We start from the raw sequence: 24,402 nt of genomic DNA, 5'->3' as shown, positions 1-24,402 counted from the left end.
TATGCGGTCCATAATTGGTCAATGGTTTGGGAAGAGTATCATGCATTATTTCAATTTTACAACTTTAACAAATTTATTTTGGATGAAAAGTGATTTGAATGTTATTTAAACAATGAAAATCAAAAAGCATAAAAAGTAATAATAGTGAAACCTTTCTTCTTTTCCATAGTCCAAGCTGGAGCAAGCGGGCACAAAAAATTAAATAGTTGAAGTTTACATTGTGATGTAATACATTGTCTTATTATACAGAAAAAACAGCACATCGTTAGTTACTAATTAATGTTCCTAAATTGAAATTAATTTATTTAGTGACTCGTGTGTATATACTGCTTTGTATTCAAAAAAATTCATACTGTCGCAATAAGTCTGTAATTGAAATTTGGCCCGTATATTGGAACATATAGATATAGATCAGAGATATAGAGCTACTTTCACTGGACTTTTGAGTTTGGTCATGTGGTGGTATTAACTAAAATAAGCTAAAACCAAACAGTGATGTCACAATAAGCACCTACATTTTCTATAGCATAAGCATAGAGCGATGTTTATGGGCCTGTTTTACAGTAAGCCATGGTACAAACTGCTAAATTTAACATGGTTTGTCGAATCTTAGATGTTTTGTACATCTATCCTCTACCATACCTCAGCGACCCCATGACGTGTTTGCGACCCTACCTACTTATCACTCCGACTCAATTTGGGGTCGCGACCCATGATTTGGGAACCCCTGAAATAGATGTCATATTTGAAATACCGTCTCGTTGTCAAATTTTATTTATGTCGTTTATTCTTCTTTGGAAAGTTACGAAATTAGCCAAGTCAGTATTTTAACAAATAAATGAATAACTCCCAGAGCCCCTAGGTTTCTCTCACAGAAATTTTGGGCTCTGTATGAAGCACTTTGAGAACCTATGTCATAATGCACCATAATACTTGCATGGTTTGAGGTACAGATTAACTAACACAAAGGCAGAGGGAATGGAGCAAGAGTTAGGAACATGCTATTTAAATTAACTGAACTTTCTATGCAATTCAAAATTCTAGAGTCCTGCTGCACACTAACACAAATGTATTTTTGTAACGTTTCGTCTGACCAAGATCAGACTTCCTCAGACAAGCAGTTTACAACAATGTCTGATTTTGGTCAGAAACGTTACAGAAATATATTTTTGTTAGTGTGCAGCACGACTCTTGAATTGCATAGTATAGTCATGTTTATTCCTGCTACAGCATCCTTGCATTATAAGCATACGGTTTCATTAATGTAAAGGCATTGAGAATAAATCGGAATTTAGTCTCGTGGAAACTCTACTGATAACTGAGCTTTACTCACTTTTTTACTGCTCTTTTTCCTTCTCTGCCTCGGCAATGTATCGTAAGGTCTGTCATCGCCTGATACATTGTATTCATGATGGTCGGGAAGCATCGAGTCGTCCACAGAAGTTTCTGGTGGTGCTGATGTGAATTCTATTGTTCGGGTCATTAAAGCTGTGAAGGAAGAATTATTAAATTACTTCTCAGTTTAATTCAATATGACTCAACTGCTGATTGCAAGTCTAAATTCTTGGATTCAAATTCCATGACCAAATTTCAAATTTGATGCCAACCACCCAATGTTCCCTCTAATTATTGTAGTATGTGTGCGCAGAAATTTCAGTGTGTGCGCACTTTTTTGGAAATGACTAATATTTGTGCAAAAACCAATGAAGAAATTTTGACGTTCTAACCGGATAATAAGTGGGCTTATTAAGAAAATTTTGGTTATTCAATAAGTTTTTCTATAGATTGTAAATGCTTTAGTGAAGGCTATATGTTATCAGTAGATAACAATGAACATACATGGAAAATAATAAATGAAATTGATTGTAGCAGATGGTTTTATTTTAATTCAAATAAAGGGTGGAAAAAGAACATTGTTACATTACATCGAAATACGTCTGTGCGCAGTAAATCTATGCGTGTGCGCAGCCTCTGAAAGCTGTGTGCACGCGCACACCTTAGAGGGAACACTGCCACCACCTCACCCATGGTGTGATAAACTTGGTAGCACATCCGCACAGGGAAATTCTGGTACTTCCAAAAAGTGCTGAGAGCAAGCATACTTAGGATTATATCTTATGACTGTTTACTGAATTAGCTTGAACAGCTATAAAATGTATAAATATCACATCATGCATATTTACAGGTGCACAACCACAACTTTTAATTACCGACAGTTTAGTAGCTCTTGTGACTCCAGTGGTCACTCAAAACTCTGCTCAGAGAAGTCTTTTTACTCATGAGCTCATGCATGTTACTGCTTTAGCAAACTTTCTCATGATCAGATTTTTCTACCAATTCATCTACATGAATGTCAACCCTGACTAAGCAGTTTCAGATATATTATTAGGTAGAGCAGGCTTGGCGATTTGGCATATCATGCTAAGTATTAGGAATATGCTTGCCATCGAACCTCGAGATTACCCTCTGTGGGTTCGAATCCCACGCGGAGATAGGATAGGATCTACATATTTATCCTGGGGGAGAGGAAAGTCGATAAGACGGCTTAATCATATGGCGAACCACGGCCTCTCGACCGGTTACCATTCCAAGTCGGGTATGGGATTATTTAGCCATTTATTTTGTTTTCGAAAGCATGGACTTGATGGTGGAGGAAGCCGTAACCGACCAGCTGTCACGTGAACCACCCTACGGCGGCGAGAAGTCCAGCAATCCTCTCGCACATGATCATCCCCGCATGGGATTCGAACCTGCGAACCCGTGAAGGGTAATCAGAGGTGCGGTGGCGAGCGTACTCCTAACGCTTAGCACGATGCGTCACACCGCCGATAGACCAAGATAGTGGTGTGCAAGAAGATTGCTGGCCCGTAGGGTGGTTCTGCAGTTCGGTTACACCTCCACCATCAAGTCCATGCTTAATAACTAATAATTACCTAATCCCATACCCGTCATGGACTGGTAACTGGACGAATCGCCATATGATTAAGCTGCCTTATCGTCTTTCCTATTCCCAAGATAAATATGTAAATCCTATCCTAACAGAACAATACAAATTACTTACTGTGTCCTTGATCCCCTCTTGCTTGAGAGAGATTCATCATTGAGTATGCCTTGAATTGGCCACCAATATGGCCTCCATGGTCACCTGATGCCGTCACCATGTACCCGTCACTGGACGGAGCAGAAGGATAAAGGCCACTAGATGGTGCTGTGGGTGCATGAATCATCTGATATGGCTCATTATTCATGGCTGAGGCTGAAGTTGAAAAAAAAAATTCGAAAATAATTTCAAATTTACTAGTGTGGATTGAATTATTCCTTTATGATGAAATGTGAGGGATAATTATATATGAATTCAAAGTATTGCTGGACTTTTCACCATCATGGGATGGTTCATAGTATTGTCCTGAAAAGTGGTTCCAACCTTTTAGGGCTCGTGGCCTACTTCTTGAGGCACTTATGGCTCCCTGTTTAACATCCCAGTGGTATTTATAGTGTTATTTTGATTGATAGATTCCAAAGCCCATTATGCTCAAACAATTTATGCTCAACAATGTGAAAACACTCTGTGAAATAACCTTATCAAGCAATGAAACTAGTAGGAACGGAGATTTTTCTTGTCAAGGAAAAGATGAAATCAGTTCCGCGACTAGCATTGTGAGCTTGTGGCCCCACTTCGACAGCTCTGTGGCCCCCTTGGCGGGCCCCGAAGCTGGGAGTCGCAATTCCCTAGAATATGATAAAACTGTTTTATATTCTCTCTTCTGGGACCAATAAAAATCTTATTTCATTAAAATCCAGCTGGCTGTCCTGGAGTGCACACAGCGGATGTTACTCGCGGCTTTCTTAGTTATATATTATGAAATTTCCATACTTGACATTGACCATGAACTTGACAAGAAAAAGTGATGGATGTTTCCTCAAGCATTTTCTTGTTTACTTCCGTAACAATGGTCGATCAGCAATAAGTCAATAATGATGTAACAAATCAAGCATGGTTGTAGACATTGACATGTTTTCTGTTGTTTTGCGTATTATTTGCCAGTTTTTAGTTAAGTTTTCAAAAAGTAGTTGTGAATCAAGGAATTTAATTGTCCTTATGTTGCTCGGATTGCTTTAGTTGAGTTTCAATAATCTAAAATTTGGGGGCTCCCGAAGTATGCGAACCAAGATGGCGGACATCGGAATGTAATATGTGTACTAGGTTAGGGCTAGGCCATAATTTTAGGTATAAATACTACGAGAGGCTCTTGGCTAGTCTTCGAACTGATAATAGGACTAAAATACGGAAAATTGGAAAAAAATTATCGTCTAACCCTAACCTGTTACCCATGTTACGTTCCGATGTCCGCCATCTTGGTTCGCATACTTCGGGAGCCCCAAAATTTGTCCCGCAAATGCTGCGGGACTGGGCTAAAATTAGCTGTCAGTACCTACAAGTGGCATGCGCTTAAAAACTTGAATAATGATTTTGAACATGTACACCAGTTTATAAGCACCAACTCTCCAAAATAGTTTTAAAATAAGCATACAAAATTTTGCATAGTGAAGTATAGGAAGAATCTTCTGAGGTCAAGGGTCGGGGAAACATCCATTGTGGCCATACGATGAAGCCTTCAGATTTCCTCCCACACAAAATGAATCATGAAATACTTTACCCTCTATACTCAGAGATGTGGAAAACGAATTGCAGATTATAGAAAACATTCAAACTTCAATATATTCCACAAAGTAAAATTTTGAATTTAAGAATAATTTAGAACATTTTCATCTAACAGAAATTAGTGAATTTGAGCTGTCAGACAAGATATCAAAGCGTACGATATCTCAACTGGTAAGAAACAACTCAGAAAACAATGACATTTTAGATTTGTGCAGTTTTAGACGAGATCTTGAAGATGAGGCTTTATGATTTCTCACAAGAACATGATCCCATTTGAGAATGTATTCGAAATAGTGAGATATTCGCTTTTGGACATTCCTGGGCGCTCCAGAAGTATGTGTACCAATATGAAGGTAACTAATTTTGTACGCCTAATTTTCAATCAAGTTGTGTAATGGGACCGAAACCTATGGGCAGGGGGGTCACTTGGCTAACACAGACAGTCCCCGAACTTATAATGGAACTAAAATAAGGAAAATCGGAATAAACTTATGGCCTAACCCTAACCTAGTACACACACTACAGGAGTACACATTCTTGCATATACCTACCCTGCTCAGCAGAATGTCTGTATTGAATTTCTGTTTGCATTGCACTTTGAGATTGCGGGTGTTGAGAGCTTCTTTCAAATCTTTGAGGATCTAACGGAGACCTGTGTAAATGTTCCCTTTGCATAGGTGGATTGTAGTTAGTAGGATTCATTGAATGAATTGGCGTTTCATCTGATAATCTTGAAAGGTCATTGACACTAAAACTTTTTAGTCTGTCTGAGACGACGGCTTGGCCCTGAGAAAAGTAAAATGTGGATTTCAATACAAAATATATATAACGGTTTTATGTATGATTATAGGAATGAAGAAAAATTTACAGCAAAATCCAAACTCTCAGTCAGCTTTAATGGCTTCAAATTTGGATTAGAGAAAGGTTGGAGGAAATTGGGTACTGCCGTAGACCGTAGTGTGTGTACTGTTAGGATTAAGACATTATTTTATTCCAATTTTCCTCATTTTAGTTCTATTATGAGTTTGGGAACTGTCTGTGTAAGCCAAGTGAATATACCCCCTGCCAATAGGTTTCAGTCCCTTTACACAACTTGACATAAAATAGGTGAACAAAATTAGCTACCTCCTACCTTCCTGGTACACACATTTCTAGAATGCCAAAAATTGTGTACTCCAAACTTCAGAAAACCGAATTTCAGTAAATTCAGAAAATATGGTAGAATAATTCTGAACTATTATTCAGAATGAAAACCGAATAAACTTTTCAATCTCAACTTACTTTCACAGCAGCTGTTACAACAGCATTGGCAGCGACATTGATTCCTCTTGTACCAACATCAACCATCGTAGCGTAACTTCGCTCTCTCGCTGACGTCAAAAACCTGTCGATTTCAGGCTCTCTACGTGATAGCGTTGGATGTACAAATCTGTGAATATGCAAAACAGGTTGTTAGACATAAAACTGGCTATCAATCAATCAATCATCATTTATTCGTCAGCACAAAATAAACGTATCATAAGAAAAAGCATTGGCCTCTAGTCCTAAAATCTTGCCCACCCCCACTGTACAGGTATTCAATACCATATACAGGCCATATATAGGGAATGGTTATGAGCCAATAATTTTAATCACCTACACACTATATTGATGAACAAATTGCATCATTCTACTCCCACATAGTTTCTAGTTGTATAATAACGAGACAATTAAATCATAAGACGTAGCATGTTACGTATTAGGATTACTAGTGAGCATATATAGAATCAATTAGTCTTTTCTGAAGTATTATGCAGCTTAATTTAATCTGTGTTGTTCAATATTATAAGCCTCACGTTATTATGCATCACCTAATTATATCACCATAGCTTATATCACATTATATAGAAATGGACATTCCATGGTCTGGACTTCAATGCTGGTCATATTTTAATTTTGATTTTAGGTGGTGCCTTATAATATTTTCTATCCATTGGGATTTCATTAGAGTGACAGTTTGCAACCTTCTTATACCCACACACGAAACGGCACGTAGTACTTTTATAAATTTGAGTTAGGTTGCGCGAGACTAACTTCCTATCTTTTCTCTATGCCTTTATGCTAGTGGATCCGTATGCGTATACTGCAAGGATGCTGTAGCTGGAATAAACATGACTATTCTATCCAATTAAAGAGTCCAGCTGCACACTAACACAAATGTATTTCTGTAATGTTTCGTCCGACCAGAGTCAGACTTCCTCAGACAAGCAGTTTACAACAACAGCTTGTTGGAAATAGTGTTTAGTCTGAACGCGAATAGTTTACAACAACCGCTTGTTGTAAACTGCTTGTCTGAGGAAGTCTGACTCTGGTCGGATGAAACGTTACAGAAATACATTTGTGTTAGTGTGCAGCTGGACTCTTTTAATTGGATAGAATAGTACTTTTATGGCAGCAAAATTAAATGACTAATATAAAACAGTCATTTTTATTTCAACAGGAAATAATTTAAAGTTGTCGTAGTGAAAAAAGTCTGCTTGTTTGCAATCAGCGAGTTTTTGAAAATTTTGGGCAATTATGTATAGCGTATTCAAAATAGGGTACTCCTGAAGTATGCGCACCAAGATGTCGCACAACCTGAACCCTAACCTGGTACACAACCTGAGTTCAGGTTGTGCGTCATCTTGGTGCGCATATTTCAGGAGGTCCCAAAATGAATGCTTCCAAGATTTTACGCTGTGATACTTCCCATATAACAATTACTATTAAGCAACACTTCAAGACTGAAAATATAATAAACAATAAAATTTATCCTGAAATAAACCCAATAACTTTCGCGCTTTTGTTGAAAAAACAAGCGACCCAGTTTTGGTTCACGACCCATAGCTTGGTAAACGCTGGTAAATAAATCGGCACTCCAGAAGTACCAACTACCAATACGGAGGTAACTAATTTTGTTCGCCTACTTTACTTACTATGGGCAGAGGGTATTTTCCCTTGGCTAACACAGACAGTCCCCAAACTCTGAAGAAAACTAAAATATTCTCAGTTCAAACGGAAAGCTTAAGGAAAATCAGGATAGAATTATGGCCTAACCCTAATTTGTATTTGTCCCAGTACATATACTACGGGAGTCCAATAAATGCATATCAGTAAAAATTCAATTTGATAAGATGAAAATATAAAATTCAACAGATAAGAATACTTACTTTCTATATAAAAATGCTGCACCTTTAGTATACGGTGATAGAAGCCAGATAAGGAATCCAACTTTGATTTCATAATAAAAAGGAAGCCAGGATAACAGAATATCTGTGAACGTTTCGACTGTGATAAAAAGTGCAAATATAACCCAGTACATCATCCAGCGGACCTGAAAAAAGGAGGTTTTGTGAAATTTCTATTCTATGGTTATTTGACAAAAGAAGTTAAGTTCTATGGCAGGGCTCTTCAGACTGAGGGTTCCGCCGGCCCGTGAGGTACGAAAGGTCTCAATGGGGATTGTGAAAAAATATTTTTCGACACCAAATTATGTTAAAACAAAATATCGATTAAATTTGAAAGATTTGGAATCAGTACAGAGACCCACTACCATATGCAATATGCAAGCATCTTCTTACAACATCATTCTCGTATAATAAGGTATTGTGGATTTTATTACTATATATTTTCAATATTCTCTGTAATATTAAATTTCACCTCAATTTTTATTTTAGGTCCTGGAGGTTGCAAAGAAATTTGATCGTGCCAAGAAGGTCATGATAACAAAAGTTTGGAAAACACCGGCCCATGAATTGTTTAAAACTCACGTACATTAGTAAAATTGTAAGCAATCTCTGATGAACAAATAACTATGATAATAGCAAATAACAACGCGCACCACAAGATGCTGCTTAACAAAATATGTGAAGAAAAAAAAAATGAAACGCAAACAGCTCAGAAGAAGCAAATTCCAAATATCAGAACAGTCTCTCAAATTAAGGATAGATTTTACAAATCTCTAAACCAGGGGTCGGCAACCTTTCCTCGCTCATGGGCCAACATTAGGGGTTGCAAGTCATTGGCGGGTCGCACCTATTTTTGAAAACCGAACAAATGATACTTTTTATATTTAAAATCAAGCAGTGAAACATCTCTCGAATAGAATATAGATTTATTTTGTTCTTGTATCTCAAAAAATTCAATTTGAATATATTTTCAGCGCCATTGAACCCTTTGCAGTTATCATCAACTTTTCTGCGTTTTGTTTCCATTTTTCTAATTATAATTAAATTATAGGCTTATTAAACGAGTAATTGTGAATTATATACTTGTCAGGTTATAATATAATTTAGTCTAAAGAATATAATCGCCAAAGGGCTGTTTTATTACTATAATTCAGTGAAGCGTCACGGGCCGAATTATATTACTCATCGGGCCGGATCCGGCCGTAGGTTGCCGACCTCTGCTTTAAACTAAATACTAAAGCAGTGGTTACTGAAGTTGATTGACCGTGTACGTGAGGAAAAATTGAAAGCGGAAGGATATTCATGGACTGGGAGAAGGAAACGATTCAGCCGGCACCAGTAAATATACCACCAGTTCCGGGCAAGTTAAAACATAGGGGTTAAACTATTTCTTTCAAGTCCGGCGGGCCATATTAAATCGCCTATAACAACCCGCAGGCCGTGTTTTGGGAATTACTGATCTAAAGGTTGACTAGCAAAGATGTCCTATTCGTTATTTATAGTCATCTACTTACATATTGTCTGACATTTGCGCTCTTGACAGCTTTGTAAGATTCATATGCTGGGTATAGGGTTCCTCCTATGAGCCTGAGAAATATAATTTTAATATGGAAAAATTTATTGGACAACGCACAAGGATTGACAGCCAAAACAGAATATTCAAGTCAACCAAATGCTGTATAAAATCATATTTTCAAATATAGAAAGTGAGAGAAACCTGAGGGCTCGGCGTGCTATTTGTTTACTACAATACTGACTTGGCTAATTTTGTAACAGTCCAAAGAAGTAATAACAGCATTAAGAAAATTTGACAACAGTAGCATCAAAATTTGACAATGAGGGGTCATTAAAATATGACACTATAAGTTTCAACAGATATTGTTTATTTATTTATGTGGCCTTTCATTCCGACACTTTATTAATATGTTTGACAAGTGTATAGCCATATAAATTTAGTGAGAAACATTAGTCGGTAACTATGCCTGTCTAAAAAATAATAATTTTTTAAATGGAACTTTTCTTAAATCAAACATTCAACTTATGGATATATTTAAATTCTAATCGACTAAAATATTCGAACTGTTATACAGTTCGTACTTCTATACAAAATAGCCATTTCTTATTTTAATTATTATTCTGAAACATTTAATTCAAGCTTCTGTGGCATTTCAATTGCTTATTATACCGATAAAATTGAAAAAAACCCACAGCAAAACTTTATAAAATTGAGAATTTAACACATCAAATTATGAACTATTAAAATTATTTAGACATAGATGTAAAACAAACATTTCCCATTTTAATTATTCTGAAATGTTTCATTTCAGGCTTATTGGCTTCTTCATTTTAGCAATAAATAATATGTATAATACTTACACAATTAGTCGAGACACTACAGCACCTCCCATATTGCAGATTTCAAATTTGATCTTCCCAGAAACCAACTTTTAATTAATTTTATCTAATATCAGTCCAATTTGGACCAAAATTTAATGCTATAAGTTCATTTTCGTCCTAAAAATTAAACAAAAAATGGCATTGAAATGAATTTTTTTACTGATCCAAAACACACAAAAGCAGAACACATTACATCAGTCGAAATTTTATTGCAAAATGGGATTTTTCGATAAAGACGACAAAAATGAATATTTTGTGGGGAGTACAAAATATCTTTATCAAATTTTTTAAGAGAATCTAAATTAAGCCTGTTATTTGAATAAACTAAATAAAAAATTCGCTTCCAAATTGTGAATGTACTCATAATTTTTTATACAGTCTTTTTACACTAATTATAATTAGTTACACAGTTATTTATAATTAACCTTTTTAAAGCCCAAAATATTTGAAGTACATCCATGAAAAAATGAATTTACAACTGGGCAAATGACAGTCATTTTTTGCAATAAAATTTCAACATGACTAACATTTCAAAAATTGGAGGGTGAAATTAATTTTTTTTTTCATAATAATTATTCGATAAAGACTAGAATACACAAAATACAAAAAGGAACATAACATATTCGCTGTAACAAGAAGGCAGGAGAATTTTAAAATTTGGTAAACTGAAATTTTCTTTTTCAAAGGTTTGAGACAAAATAGAGAAATCTGTTTTACAGAATAGGCTACACCAATTTTAAAAAAGTCTGGTTCATTAAACTATAACAGGATGCCTATTTAAAGCTCTAAGTTAGGAGGAAAGTTACTAAGCGCCAAGTGAAATAATGGAAAATTCTTTGGCTGTAATACATCAATTTTTTTGCTATCATTTGTTGGTTTTTGTAATATTAAGTCTGGCGCATTAAATAACTGATAATGACCCATCAAAAGCAATATTAATTGATTTTTATTAAAAAGCGGGGGGGGTAAAAAAGTATGGAGAACCGCTGATGTAAGTTCACAAAATTTCAAATTACCAAATTTCTGAAATTCTCCTGCCTTCGTTTTTTAGATAATAATATTTGGATAAATGGAACCCCAGACATAAAAATATAATTTGAAACACACTCGGCCATGCTTGAATCAACTATAATATCAGCCTTCGGTCACATTTTACCGTTGGCTTATACATGGCCAAGCCTGCTCCAATCATAACTTTATACCTGAGTCGTGCGAGTGCAAACAACATACAAGGAATATACTCGGCCATGGAAAAATCTTACAAACATTTAAAAAATGACACTTTTGTTTTTTTTATTGCCTAAAACAGGACAATAGCCATTTTATGTTAGATATTGCAAATCAGCAAAAAATTTTCTAAAATATCCAGTAGAGCGAAACTGCTTGATGAAATGATCCATTAAGCGTGCCGCATCTATGGTCAAAAAATCCATATTTCGGACTGTTTTAATAAGTTTACAACAAAAAATGAAGTTGGAATTGATGGTACTGATCAGACAGACCTCACTTTTAATTAGAAAAAGACTTAAAACTTTTGGGACTCTTGTTTTGAGATCTGATGAAGTAGACTACATATAGTAATCAACCTAATCTCAAATATTAATAAGTTTCTATAATTATAGGCCGAATAATAAAGATTTTGTCTAATATTGAACAAAAAAAACAGTACTACTCAAGGTAACAGTTAAAACATTAGCTCAACTTTGCCCCGTCCATATTTGACCACTGTCTTCTTTGTAAATGAGCATAATAAAGGCCTTACAAATCCACAAGATAACAAAAAAACAAGTATACGAACGCAAAAAAAGCTCAAAAATGTCAATACATAAAATGATCATAATATGCAGGGTATGGTTCACAAAATTTGAATTTTGCGCCTTAATAAGACATATCACCTTTCCCCTTGAGTTCATTATAAGAATCAATACAAGATATAATTGGGAGAGGATTAGCCCTATTTAAATATTGAATTGAATCACCAGACAAATTCAATAATGTAAATCAGTGAAATTCGAAACTAAAATTAGGCATCGGTATATCCAATATAGCAAATTGTTGATTTTGTCATAATTCAAAATATTTCAGTTTACAAAACACCTAATTTGAGCAATGGATATCAGTCAGTCATAAAAAAAAATCATCCAACTCAACTTGATTAAGTAAAGCCACGCCACGATTCCATAAACTTGCTGATGGAAAACAAAATTCAATATAAGTTTATAGAATACTAAACCAATCCAAACAATAACTACAGCCCGCCCACTTTTTGTATCATCAAAATTCAAAAATAATTTTCACACAGTATTCAGAATAGTGCCAGTGAAATATTCTAAATATCTAATCTTAAAACCCATATTAGTATCACTGTCTGCATATATTAACTCATCAAAAACCCTATGTTAACTAAGACGTCCTGTGCTGTATGGTAGGCTAATATATTGCTAATACACCAGTTATATAATGAGGATTAATTAATCAATATTAAAGAGATTAATTAAGATTTTAATTTATAAATAATCGCAGATTTACGAAAAGTGAAATTAATTTAATTCAGAGAATATTGATTAATTTTATAATATTTATATTAGGTGCTCTAACTAATGGTGTTAAAATAAGCTCAAATTTAGTCTAACTCATCTATTTTTGCCAAGTTAAAGGCTCAAGTAAGCTAACTTTATGTGTACTGCATTATTTGGTGCTCTGACCAGTGGGTTAAAATAAACTCAGTTTTTGGGATAAATTCATTTTTCTTTTTGGTTGGGTTACAGTTCCATACCACTACAAGCCCACCTTAATTCACTGTCAAATAATATTTATAGTACTTTATCCCTTTTTGCCAAGTTAGGAAAAGATTCGAGAAATCTAAAAATATATATTTCTGGACGACTCGCTTTAACTTCTGTACACTTGCCTTCGGCAGACACTGCCATGCTGCGATCACTCAGAATATTTCAAGCATTTGGCAATCACTCTCTCATTTGCAAACCATATCAAAACATTTGGCACCACACTGTGACCCCATGGGAATACAGCATTCTAGTATTAATAGTAACAACTCATGTCCTATCTAAATTGTCACTATTCTTCGAATAGTTGATAAACTCTTATTTCTATGACGTTGAAATCCAAAAATTTCATGAAATTTTATTTTTCAATTCAAATTATGTTTGTTTTTGTGCTAGATCAGACAACTTCAATAAAGCTTGGTCCAAAACTGAAAACCTGTTTGCTGAGAACCAGATTAAACCCGTTTGAGTCGGTTTCAATTTGAAAATGAATATACAAAGTATTATCAGGTTTAATTGGATTTTAAATGTCTTGACAATTTGTTTTTGACAATTTATAGGTTACAATATGATTCAGAAACCTCTCATTATCTAGATTATTCCGGTTTAAACCAGTCTGCCACAATTTCCATCCTATCTACAGAATCGATCTCAAGCGGGTTCACAAACACACAGGCGATAAGAGACGGAGATACCTTGAGAATTTGTTCTTGCAAAATAAAAAGGTACAATATGACTCAAACACCTAATCCAGATTATTCCGGTTTAAACTGGTCTGCCATAATTTACATCCTTACTACAAATTCTATCTAAATCTGTTTTACTTGCATAAACTAACATTTTATTAAGCATTTTCCAAACCCATTACTCATCAAACTATTATATACCCTTGAGAATATGCTCCTGTTTGTGGTCGCAACAACAACTATACAACGGAAGCGCAGTGAGATTTAATTGATGACAACATTACTGCAATAACGGGAATCGTTTGCATGACCTGAGTCACACTGTAATATTATTACATGAATGATGGTTAAAAGTTCGTAGCATTTGAAAATCTGGTTTCAACTTAGCAGTGGAATCAAATTGAAATGTTTACTTATCTGATGATATACCTATTAGAAGGAATACTACTTGAAAATTGCAAATTGAAGTTAAAACTTACAAGTTACAACACAACGACAGAGATTCCAAAACATAGCCTTTTTGTCTGATTATATTATTACCTATTTCAAATGACAAACTTTAAACAAAATTACTAAATTGTCTCACTTATTAGATAGTCCTTAGATCTTTTACCAATTTATAATTATAATATAAAAAGCAACTCTAACATATAAACACCACCAGCGGCTCCAACTCAGTCCTGATTTCTGAATACTATTTCACATACTGAGCACAATGGCCATCACCAGACAGCCAGAATGTAATGATATGGAACAACCATTCAACTCCAATCAATAAATAATTATCACTTATAGCAACTGTAGTACTTGGCAGCTTTTATTGTTTAAAATCAGGGCATGCTACTTCATATTTGATCAAGTATGGCCAGAGAAAAACTTGATTAAAGTCGAAGATAATACAATATCAGGGCAAGGAGTATGAGTTCCTTTATCTTTGATCGGGTGTAGTCGAAGTTTAACCATATTAAATCCGAAGATAAATTTTAGCAGTTTTAATTATTTGAAATAAGGGCAAGAGGTTCAAGGGTGCTTTAGTATGTGCAATTTCTGTATTTTATCGAGCAAGGGCCGGAGATGTAATTTATCAAACCCATAGATAATGGCTTGGATAAGAAACGCTTGGTTTTAGTATTTTCCAGAAATATAAAAAAAAATTTGCTATTTTTAGATATATTTCAAAAAGAGACTTTTAACTCTGGAATATCAAATTTACATTTTCTATTAGAAGAATTAGAGAATTAAACTTTAGAAATAATCTGAGTAGATTCAAACTAACATATTGAAAATTGTTTGTAAAATCAAGAATTTACTATATTGACATACATAAACCTGGGATCCCTCTATCAGACTAGCAATAAGTACTAAGAGCCAAATAAAATAACATTTTGATTTGATGAATTCGTAACAAGGACTAATAATTATTAGCAATCACTCCAAAAACCAAAAATATTTCATTTTCTAGGACTCAGAGTGTAAAATTATATTCAGTGAAAAATATTTTACCTAATTTTGATTTTAATCAACATTTTTGAGCTTTTTGAGTACAATATACTTGAAAAAAAAAACATGAAAAGGGAAACAAACACACGAAATAGTGGAATTCTTTATCATATTGAAAAAAGAAAGCACAGAGGTCCTGGGAGTGACTAAAAAATTTATGCGGCTACTAATGAAACAATACATAATAGCAAAGTGATGCAGCGAGCAGGAAAACAGATTTTGGAGCAAAATAAAAACACATTTTGCGGAGAAAGATTCAGATCAAATAATAATACGCCAGTACAGGATAGATATAATATACGCAAGAATACATGCAATCAAATTTACAAATTGAAATTAAGCAATTATGCTAGACAAGAGGTTCCCAAACTAGTTCCTTATACACTCCAGTGTTCCCCTAGCAATTTTTAAACAATATTACGAATCTGACATGAACTCTTAAAACTGTAATAGTTTCGGTTATAATGGTTGCAGGCCAACCAACTGGAAGGCAATATCTATAATTCAATTTGAACAATGTACCCCAGTGCCTTTTACATATGGATGGCAAAAACTATAATTTCAATTTCAATCAGAACTTCCAAAAATTTTCTTTTAGAGTCAGTTAAATACTCTTTCATTATTCACACCTAATGCCAACAGTCATAATAAGGGGACTAAGTTTTTTGGTCATATGATATATGAGAAATACAGGACCCAAATGTATAGTCTTCCTGCAAAATATTTGTTGAAAACTAGGATTTAATTCATTCTAATAGCAGTTAATATCCTCAAATTATTCCCTATAGTTTCTAATCATAGAAGAACTTTTAAGCTAGGAGAACACTGGGACTCAGAGAAATGAAAGATTGGGAGGAACACTCAATAGAACTAGTCATAATTGTAGTTGGATGATCAGGACACATTCATTTACAAATTATAAACACTATACAGTGCTGTTTCGATCAATAATATACATAAATTATATGCGGCCGTGTGTGATTCAAGGAAAATAGGTCATGCTTGCCTGGGCATGACTGGGGGGAGGGGGGGGACTTGTGATGTTACATTCATATATTTATTCAGAGCATTCTTTCAAATATTTTCTCTGAATATTTAAAAAAAAATGCGGGAACTTGTGATACCATGGTTTCATCTTGATGGGATAGAAATAATTAGAAGAAGAGTCTGAATTCTGTTTTCAAAAATTTACTGAAAATTGAAAAATGTTGAATCAAAATACAATCTAATGAGTAAAATCAACTTGACAATGGTGCGATTACGTAAGTCTGAAATTCATTTATTGCTTACTTCAAGAAACAAAATTTCAGACAAAGCATGGTTCTACTAATCTATTTGACACTCGACAAGTGTATGAAATTTAGAGTTCTCAAATCAAAATGAATTGCAGAAGAAATGTATAATGTTAAATTATTCATCATTAGAACAAAACAATCAAATGGTAAAAAATTTGTAGTATTTGTCAGATGAGAAATTAAAATGTGTCCTCAAAAGCAGGGCTATTCAAGGTTTTTGCTGTTACTGTTTATGGTTGTGATATAATCAAATGATATTGTATGTGCATGACATTTTGTTAATCGAAACCATTGTGATAACAACGTCAGGTATAGATGACAACATAGCCAGACAGCTTGTCATAATATTACATCGTTTCATTATTAGGTATTGACATTCAAAATATTATTGAGTAAAGCATAAGGGCTGGCTAGGTTATAGAAACGCCAATCAAAGCGTTATTACATACTATTACATGGTATAAATTGCGCGTTAGAGAGTCTAATTCAATTTTCGGTATTTGGTTTCAATCCAAATTTTAGATTACGGTAGTTTAGCAAAAATTTGTCTTGTTGCTACAAAATGTATTATCTTTTTTTATGACATGCCATACTTATAAAAAGTGCTGTTAGGAAAAACCTAAGAATTTATTCAATTATCAGCTCATGTCATTTTTATAAATCAAACCCTACTGAAAGAATTTTTTTCACATTATTTAAAATCTCTAAAATATCCCTAGTCCGGACCAGAAAATACTTTTTTATGCAAATTAAATTAGTTTAGCTACCTATACCTGTTCAAAATATTTTTCTGCAACTCATCTAGATTATGAGAATATAACATATCATCTACCCACTGAAATACAAATGATGATACAATAAGATATGGATTTTAAGAATTCAAGCTGACCAGCAAACTAAAAATACAGACAATAACAGCATCATAATGCCAAAGATATTTTTGAAAAGGGTATTTTCACTCATAAAACTGTAGTTTCAATCCATGATAATTTTTAAAAATACGAATGCAATGAATTCCATTAATCTGGGGTATGTACACTTTGTTAAACTACCTAAATAGCCATGGCCTTGTCGATAATTGGCATAGAAAATTTGAATTTACTAGAGCAGATGAAACCACTATGTAATATAAAATCAATGATGACAATTTAATTTGAATAAACCACAAGATTACTAGAGCTAATGGTTTAGATCCCAACAGAATTAGGATGAAAAATCTCATTAATAAAAGTACTAGTGATAATCGTTAGAACACGCCCAGGAAAGTATTTGAAACCGTTTAATCTGAACTTCATGTGAAAAATATCAGTGGGGAACATTACATTTTTCCAGATGTAAAAAGAGTTGAAAAGGCTTTGAATTCGGTCAAATATTGAAATATCACTTCATGTAACAATAAAATGAATATTAGAATATTATGTGCATAAATGGGGAACACTACATTTTTCCAGGTGAGAAAAAATGCAAACGCTCTGAATTTTGCCACATATAGCATCGGTTAATAATAACACTTTCTTGAAACTAGCATTGAATAATTTGACAATATGATATGCACAAAATAAGTGTGGAAAGCTGTGGTAAACAAGAATAGTGGAATTGACAGTTTGATAATAGAACAGCAAGGATAATTTGTGGAATTTTTAAATGCTACAATCAATGAAAATTATGCTTTTAAGGTATTCAAGTCTAACAAAATATGAAAAGCCAAAATAAGAAAAAATGATCTATGATATTATTAGAAATTACAGTTATTTAACACACATTTATATCCTCTGTGACAATTTGTTGAATTTGAATGTTGGATTTAATTCAATATTTGTACATGGTACCGTACATGACTAAATTTAGATTCAGATTGAAACATTTCGAAGAAATCATACAGTTTAAAACAGCAAAATATTATGAAAGTTATGCCACAAGAAGTAGAATTGAGTTGCAAGCAAACCAAAAAAAAATGGCATAAAAAAACAATATCACTTATATTTATCAAGCGTTAGAGCTGTCAAAATAGACTTCTCAAACTTAACAAATATGACATCTTGTAAGACGCAAGTGCCTGGTCTTAATAAGCCCATAGTCCTCTATTTGTTAATGGCCACTTGGTTAGCCATGTTCTGAGTTACATTTTAAATTATCCTATTAAATATACGATGAAAAGTAAAAGACAATTAGACCAAACAATGATAAAAATATTAACATCACAAAGCGAGTTATCCATAAACAAAAACTGCAAAATTCTGTTTAAATTATCCCAGCTTTTTCACAGTAAGAAATCCTTGAATATTCTTACTTGAAACCGTGAACGGAACATACATCAGAAACATGGTAAGAACCAAACCTTACTAAAATGTAATTACCGGCATATAGAGGGGATTTTTCGCAACCTGTCAATAATAATGTGGATAGACTAATTGAGAAAGGGCATTCATACTTTAATGGCCTCCTCCATATTGAACTGATGGTTACCGTATAGACAGCACTTTTTGAATGGCCTTTTTCTTAGAGTAGGGATGGTTACATGGCACCAATTAGCATTCAAAGTGTCCATGGAGGGCTATTGGGCTGTTGTATAGACAGAAGGTTAAGAATAAAGACAGATAAAGGGTCTCAATCTGCATTTGAATGACCTCAGAGGGTTATCGGGTTGCCATGTAGATAGCAGGTAACAAAAAGGGATGGATACATAGTCCTAGCAATTTTTGAATGGCCTAATCTGTAGAAAAATTAATTCGGTTTCTATTTAAATAGCAGATTTCATTATAAGTGTTTTTCTAAAAATGTTCCGCTTGGTTTTCAAAACTCAAAGATGATCAAGTCACGACAATAAGTGAAAAACACCAGTAAATATATGATCCAAAGTGGCTTGATAAAACCGATAGTGGAATAATTGAGTTCCAGAAATCTTGAGTGAAAAAAATCACAGGAAATAATCGGGAGTGCGTCTAGTAACATGGGGTTCTCCACGTCTCGGAGCGGGATCAAATTGTAAGAATGAGTAGCGTAGAGCGTCGTCTAATTCCATAAGAGCGGCCTGGTTTCCACATCTGTAGCAGTAGTTAGGAGCGCTGAAAATGGTTACGACGTTGCGATCTTGACTCCAGTTATAACCTTCCATGACAAGTTGGTGAGCACGAGAGATGAGAGTGAGACCATTGTGATGGTTAAACGTTTCCGAGATGTCTTGTCCAAAAGTATATCCAGCACCACGAGGGGAAATACCCCAACCGCTTCGATCATCTGGGTCAGACCATAAAAGGTCACACATCGGTCCTTCGTGTGGTACTTCTTGAAGACGGTCCAAAGCACGAATGTGATCAAGCGTATCAATAGAAGGTGACAGTCCACCATGGAGACAGAAAATTTGTCCGTCGACGAGCGCCGTCAGCGGGAGGTAATCGAAAAGATCAGTGAAATATTTCCAGACATTAGCATTTCCGTATTTTCTTAAACATTCGTCATAAAATCCGTAAACTTGGGTAATTTGTCGAGATTCATGATTTCCACGTAAAATTGTAATACGATGCTGAAATCTGACCTTCAAAGCGACAAGCAAGGTTACAGTTTCAACAGAATAGTAACCTCTATCCACGTAGTCACCCATGAACAAATAATTTGTATCAGGCGAGCGACCACCGATACGGAACAATTCCATCAAATCATGGAATTGTCCATGGACGTCTCCACAGACAGTCACCGGACATTTCACTTCTTGCACATTTGATTCTTTTGCTAAAATCTCCTTGGCCTTGTCGCACAACGTTTTGACGTTGCTTTCCGCTAGTTGCTTGCAGTCGTACAGTTGTTCAATCCATTGTTCCAAATCCTTACTTGTTGGCAGGGCTGACACTGTAGTCTGCTCCTCCATTTTTTTTTCAACAAAAATATTCAAGACTTAAACTTAATTTGTTTACGAGCATAAAGCTAGATCAAAAATAAAATAAGTTAGATCAGAAATGCATTAAAACTGGGAGTAAATTGAATTAAAACTGGAGTACATAGGTAAAGAATGAACATATTAAAACTTCAAATTTGCACAAATTTTGAAGTTTCTCAGCAATGAAATTCAAGAACTCATTCGAACCTATGAATCAGTGGAGCATAAAATGACAGCAATGGTAATGCAATGTTTAAATAAGGATATTCTGGCTATTGAATGAACACAACAAAATCACAAAATTTTAATTCCAAGTTTTGCAACTTGGATAGGATTTTAAGAAAGATAAATTGGTCTAGTTCGGTGTGATTTGACCATGTTCATATCAGAGAAATAAGGCAGAATATAATCAAAACACACTTTGGAACACTAATCTAAATTAAAACGAAAACATGGATATATTTGATGTCACACATTCTCTAAAATGAATGCAGCATAAAAAGAAACAGTCCGAATTCCAGACAGAATATTATTATTCCGACGAGTCGCACTTCATTGATTTTTACTGGTGATAATCATACCAAGATGAACCAGAATGTAGTAAATGCAGTTAATGCAAAAAATAAGATAAACCTCCTATATTCCTGAGGGAACATGCTTTAAGCAAATTTAAAAAAAAATAAAATAAAAGCACACATCAAATTTAGGGCATTACAGTGGTATCATTAACCCCAGGGCTTCTTAACTATCAAAATTTTGGCCGCAAAAACGTCGCTATTGTGAGTGTAAATTATGTTTTGCACCAGTTTTGATAATTGTGTTTCGAATCGAACGCCTAAAAAAGTTTAATAGATAGGCCGATAGCACTTTGTGTGAATTTGGTGTGATCTTTGCAAACCCTAAAATTCGTTGTTCACCCATTCGATTTGAGAAGCCCTGATCTACCCTTTCATTGCTACTCCTGATTTATTCCTAATATAAATAAAGAAATAGGTTCACAGTTGAAAATAATACGTAGCATAACGTAGTTAAACCAACTAATTAAAATGCCTACGAAAACCTCTATCAGGTTTTCCTCGTTCAATAAATTTCCTTTTTTTATTATTCGATCTTTCAAAAGAATGGCCAGGATTATTCGATTTTCGATTTTTACTGTTTGAACGAAAAAATTCATCGTTTTGTAAATTAGGTTCTGGGTTGTAATGTTTGTTTTGAGATTTAGATTCTTTGTAAGATACTTTTCGCTTTGAGCTTCGCATATTTTTAGAAAATTGCACATCATCTTTTGACACTTCATAAGAAACAACCCTTTTGTCAAAAAAGTTTAGAGCTGAAGAACTTGATTCTTGTGGAATTTGCTTTTTGAACGTTCTGTCAAGCTTTTTTCTAGTGGATGAACTTGTTTCTTGTGGGATTTCTTTTTCAAACTTCGTTTTAGATCTTTTATTGCTCTTTTTCCGTAACGCCTTGTCAGCAGGACGTAGCTGATTATGAGCTATTCTCTGCCTTTCAGTGCTCGGTTGACGACTCTCTCGCACTTGAACTTTAACACCATGTCTTCTGGATTTGGAAGGTTGGCGTTCAGGTGAATCAAATATAATATGTTGACGTTCTTTCCGTCTTGCATAGTTATTATTAGACTCTTTCTCCTGTGAGAAGTCACCATGGTTACCACGATTGCCTCCATAAGATCTTTCAAAATGCGAACTTCCTTGAGACTCTGAACTTCTCTTTCCTTTCAATTTCTTTCTTAAATCCTGTGGAACCGTAGAAACAGCTTTTTTATCGTATCGTTGAACGTAAGGCGCTAGCATCGCGTAAAATTGATTTGCTCTCGGAGATTCACATTCATGACCAAAGTGGCCGATCCCTGCGCAATTAAAGCATTGGGGATCACTTTTGAGCGGCACTGGTATAGTTGGGACTTGAATAGGACCAGGTTTTGTAGTTATATGAAACTGTCTCCATAAATCCGGACAATCAATTTGTATATGACCTTCTTGAGAACATCTATTACATACCATGTGTCGCCCCCGGTATCTTAAACCCTCCTTTTGAGGACAGTCACGGCCAACATGACCCCTGTTTCCGCACATGAAGCATGCTGGTCCCTTCTTTTCCACAGTACAGTCTTTCACTTTGTGGCCCACTTCATCACAATTTCTGCATCTTATTCCTGAATTTTTAGAATTACCAACAAAATACCTCCCTGCTCTGCCAGCATTATTATTATTAGTAGTAAATTGCTTGGTATCTTCTATATCTATTTTCCAGCATGACTTTGGGCCTTTTTCTGGAATCCACGCATCGTTTGGTTCTTGTCCCATTTCCATGTCGGGTTCCTCTTGTTTTTCTGAGATGTGAAGGTCTATTCCCCCATCACAGCTATCAGAAGAGCCATCTTCCACACTATCAACTATTTCCCAAGTTTCAGGAACAAAATCGCTTGTTTCCGAATCCAGATGTTCTCGTAAACGAGAAAGATCTTCCTCATTAAAGACTTTGTCATCATTTTTTTCATCAATTTTTTGCAAAGTGGGGGTCGCAGTACCGCTACAAATTCGATCAAGCCCAGAATTACTTTCATCGCCTGAAACTTCATCAGTAACAATAAAATCATTTTCTATGATATAATCGATAGAACTATGTGATGAATTGTCATCTAAAACGGCTTGCTCAACGTTCGGCCTTTCAACGAGCAAATCAGTTTCAAGAGAGTCAGAATCATAGCTGAACTGTTTCGATTCTGAAACAGGATTGTATTCACTTGGAATTGAAGGTTCAATTGTTTCTTCGGCCTCTGTGACATTTAGAATTGGGGTAACATTTATGAGATTATTCTTTGAACTAGGACTGTCCGAGATTTCAATAGAACTGTCGAAATTTTGACCAAACCTTGTATCGCTGTCTTGGGTAGAGAAGGTTGCAGTTTCATCTTGTCTATCGCCACCAAGTGGATTTATTGTCTTAGTTTTATTTTGGTTACGAAAACTCTTAAAGGCATTTTGATCCGCAGAAAAACAAGTTTCTACGATTGGTGTTTCATCTTGTCTATCGCCATCAAGTGGGTTTATTGGCTCAATCCTATTTTGGCTACGAGCATTCTCATTCTGATCCGCAGAAATACCAGATATTTCTACGACACTTACTTCATTATGAAGTGATATGGCATCAGATATAACTTCGTTTTCCGCAGCATAATGAAGTTGGCTGTACAAATGAAATTCTACGTCACTGTCTATTTCGTCAGAATCCGAGAAATCACTACTTTCTTCATCCGATAAAAAATTGTCAACAAAATCATCAAAATTAGAAACAACGGGGAAACGCTTGTTCATATTTCTGACTATGAAATTAGGTACAAACACATTTTGGCTTCTTATTTACATGAGCTAAAATTTTTCAACAATTTTGGTTTGATTAAAATGTCCGTGAAACCTTGTAATGAGGAAAATAACACAAAAGAACTATAGTCCCAAGCAGTCCTACACACAGAAACACTTCAACTGAATACTGTCTGAAGAAAAATGTCTAAAGAAAGGGAAGTGAAGACTATTGTCTGGAGATGGCCGAAAATCTGTAGTTTAAAGCAGGGGTGAACGAATTGCAGCCCGTGGGCCAAATGCGGCCCGCAAAGAAAAATTGTGCAGCCCACAAAGAAGAGCCCAATTTTGAAAAATGTGCCCGCGAAACGAGTTTTTAGTTTAATTAATAATTAATCTGGAGCGTTGCGAAGCATATATACCAGTATCCGAGTGCCACTGCCATATCAGTGAAGCTAGCTAGAAAGATCCTGTTGGAAAATACGCAATGTTATAAAAGAGCGTTTCCCACTGAATTCGTTTAAAGTCGGTGTGACAATAAATTTAAATAGCAGTTTGCTTCAAAATTTTTTGCGATTCAACTCAGGATTTCTGCTAGGACCCCGAACAATGCCGTAAGATCAATTACAAAAAGGAACAACTTTTTGTTCTTGCATAATATAGTAGAAACTC

The 24,402-nt window shown here is 34.8% G+C and overlaps 3 protein-coding genes across 4 annotated transcripts in view; all 3 read right to left on the bottom strand.

The window, feature by feature from the left end:
• The window catches only part of LOC120327842 (receptor expression-enhancing protein 4-like), a 16,309-nt gene extending 5,927 nt beyond the window's left edge, over positions 1-10,382 (bottom strand). Inside the window, exons 1-8 of one of the 2 annotated variants that reach the window (XM_078114845.1) lie at positions 10,246-10,382; positions 9,384-9,456; positions 7,852-8,015; positions 5,945-6,092; positions 5,302-5,449; positions 5,215-5,265; positions 3,062-3,256; positions 1,334-1,488 (exon numbers count right to left, since the gene is read on the bottom strand). In XM_078114845.1, the coding sequence (XP_077970971.1) occupies positions 1,334-1,488; positions 3,062-3,256; positions 5,215-5,265; positions 5,302-5,449; positions 5,945-6,092; positions 7,852-8,015; positions 9,384-9,456; positions 10,246-10,277 (966 nt within the window). In that variant the 5' untranslated portion in view covers positions 10,278-10,382. Of the gene's footprint in view, positions 1-1,333; positions 1,489-3,061; positions 3,257-5,214; positions 5,450-5,944; positions 6,093-7,851; positions 8,016-9,383; positions 9,457-10,245 lie in introns of both variants that reach the window. The other variant, XM_039394202.2, reaches the window with a different exon arrangement.
• Positions 10,376-20,459, bottom strand: LOC120327841 (serine/threonine-protein phosphatase 2A catalytic subunit beta isoform). Its single transcript, XM_039394200.2, has one exon. It carries the CDS (start codon positions 20,396-20,398, stop codon positions 19,451-19,453), a length of 948 nt encoding a protein of 315 aa, XP_039250134.1. The 5' UTR covers positions 20,399-20,459; the 3' UTR covers positions 10,376-19,450.
• On the bottom strand, positions 20,455-24,402 carry LOC120327840 (uncharacterized). Its single transcript, XM_039394199.2, has one exon. It carries the CDS (start codon positions 23,743-23,745, stop codon positions 21,445-21,447), a length of 2,301 nt encoding a protein of 766 aa, XP_039250133.2. The 5' UTR covers positions 23,746-24,402; the 3' UTR covers positions 20,455-21,444.

This window comes from Styela clava, chromosome 7 (genome assembly GCF_964204865.1).
Source record: "Styela clava chromosome 7, kaStyClav1.hap1.2, whole genome shotgun sequence".
Classification (NCBI taxonomy): Eukaryota; Metazoa; Chordata; class Ascidiacea; order Stolidobranchia; family Styelidae; genus Styela; species Styela clava.
This window is presented reverse-complemented; position numbering and strand designations above follow the sequence as displayed.

Bases quoted from the DNA above. Each gene is read 5' to 3' on its own strand.
- LOC120327840 (XM_039394199.2), bottom strand. From the start codon at position 23,745: ATGAACAAGCGTTTCCCCGTTGTTTCTAATTTTGATGATTTTGTTGAC.
- LOC120327841 (XM_039394200.2), bottom strand. From the start codon at position 20,398: ATGGAGGAGCAGACTACAGTGTCAGCCCTGCCAACAAGTAAGGATTTG.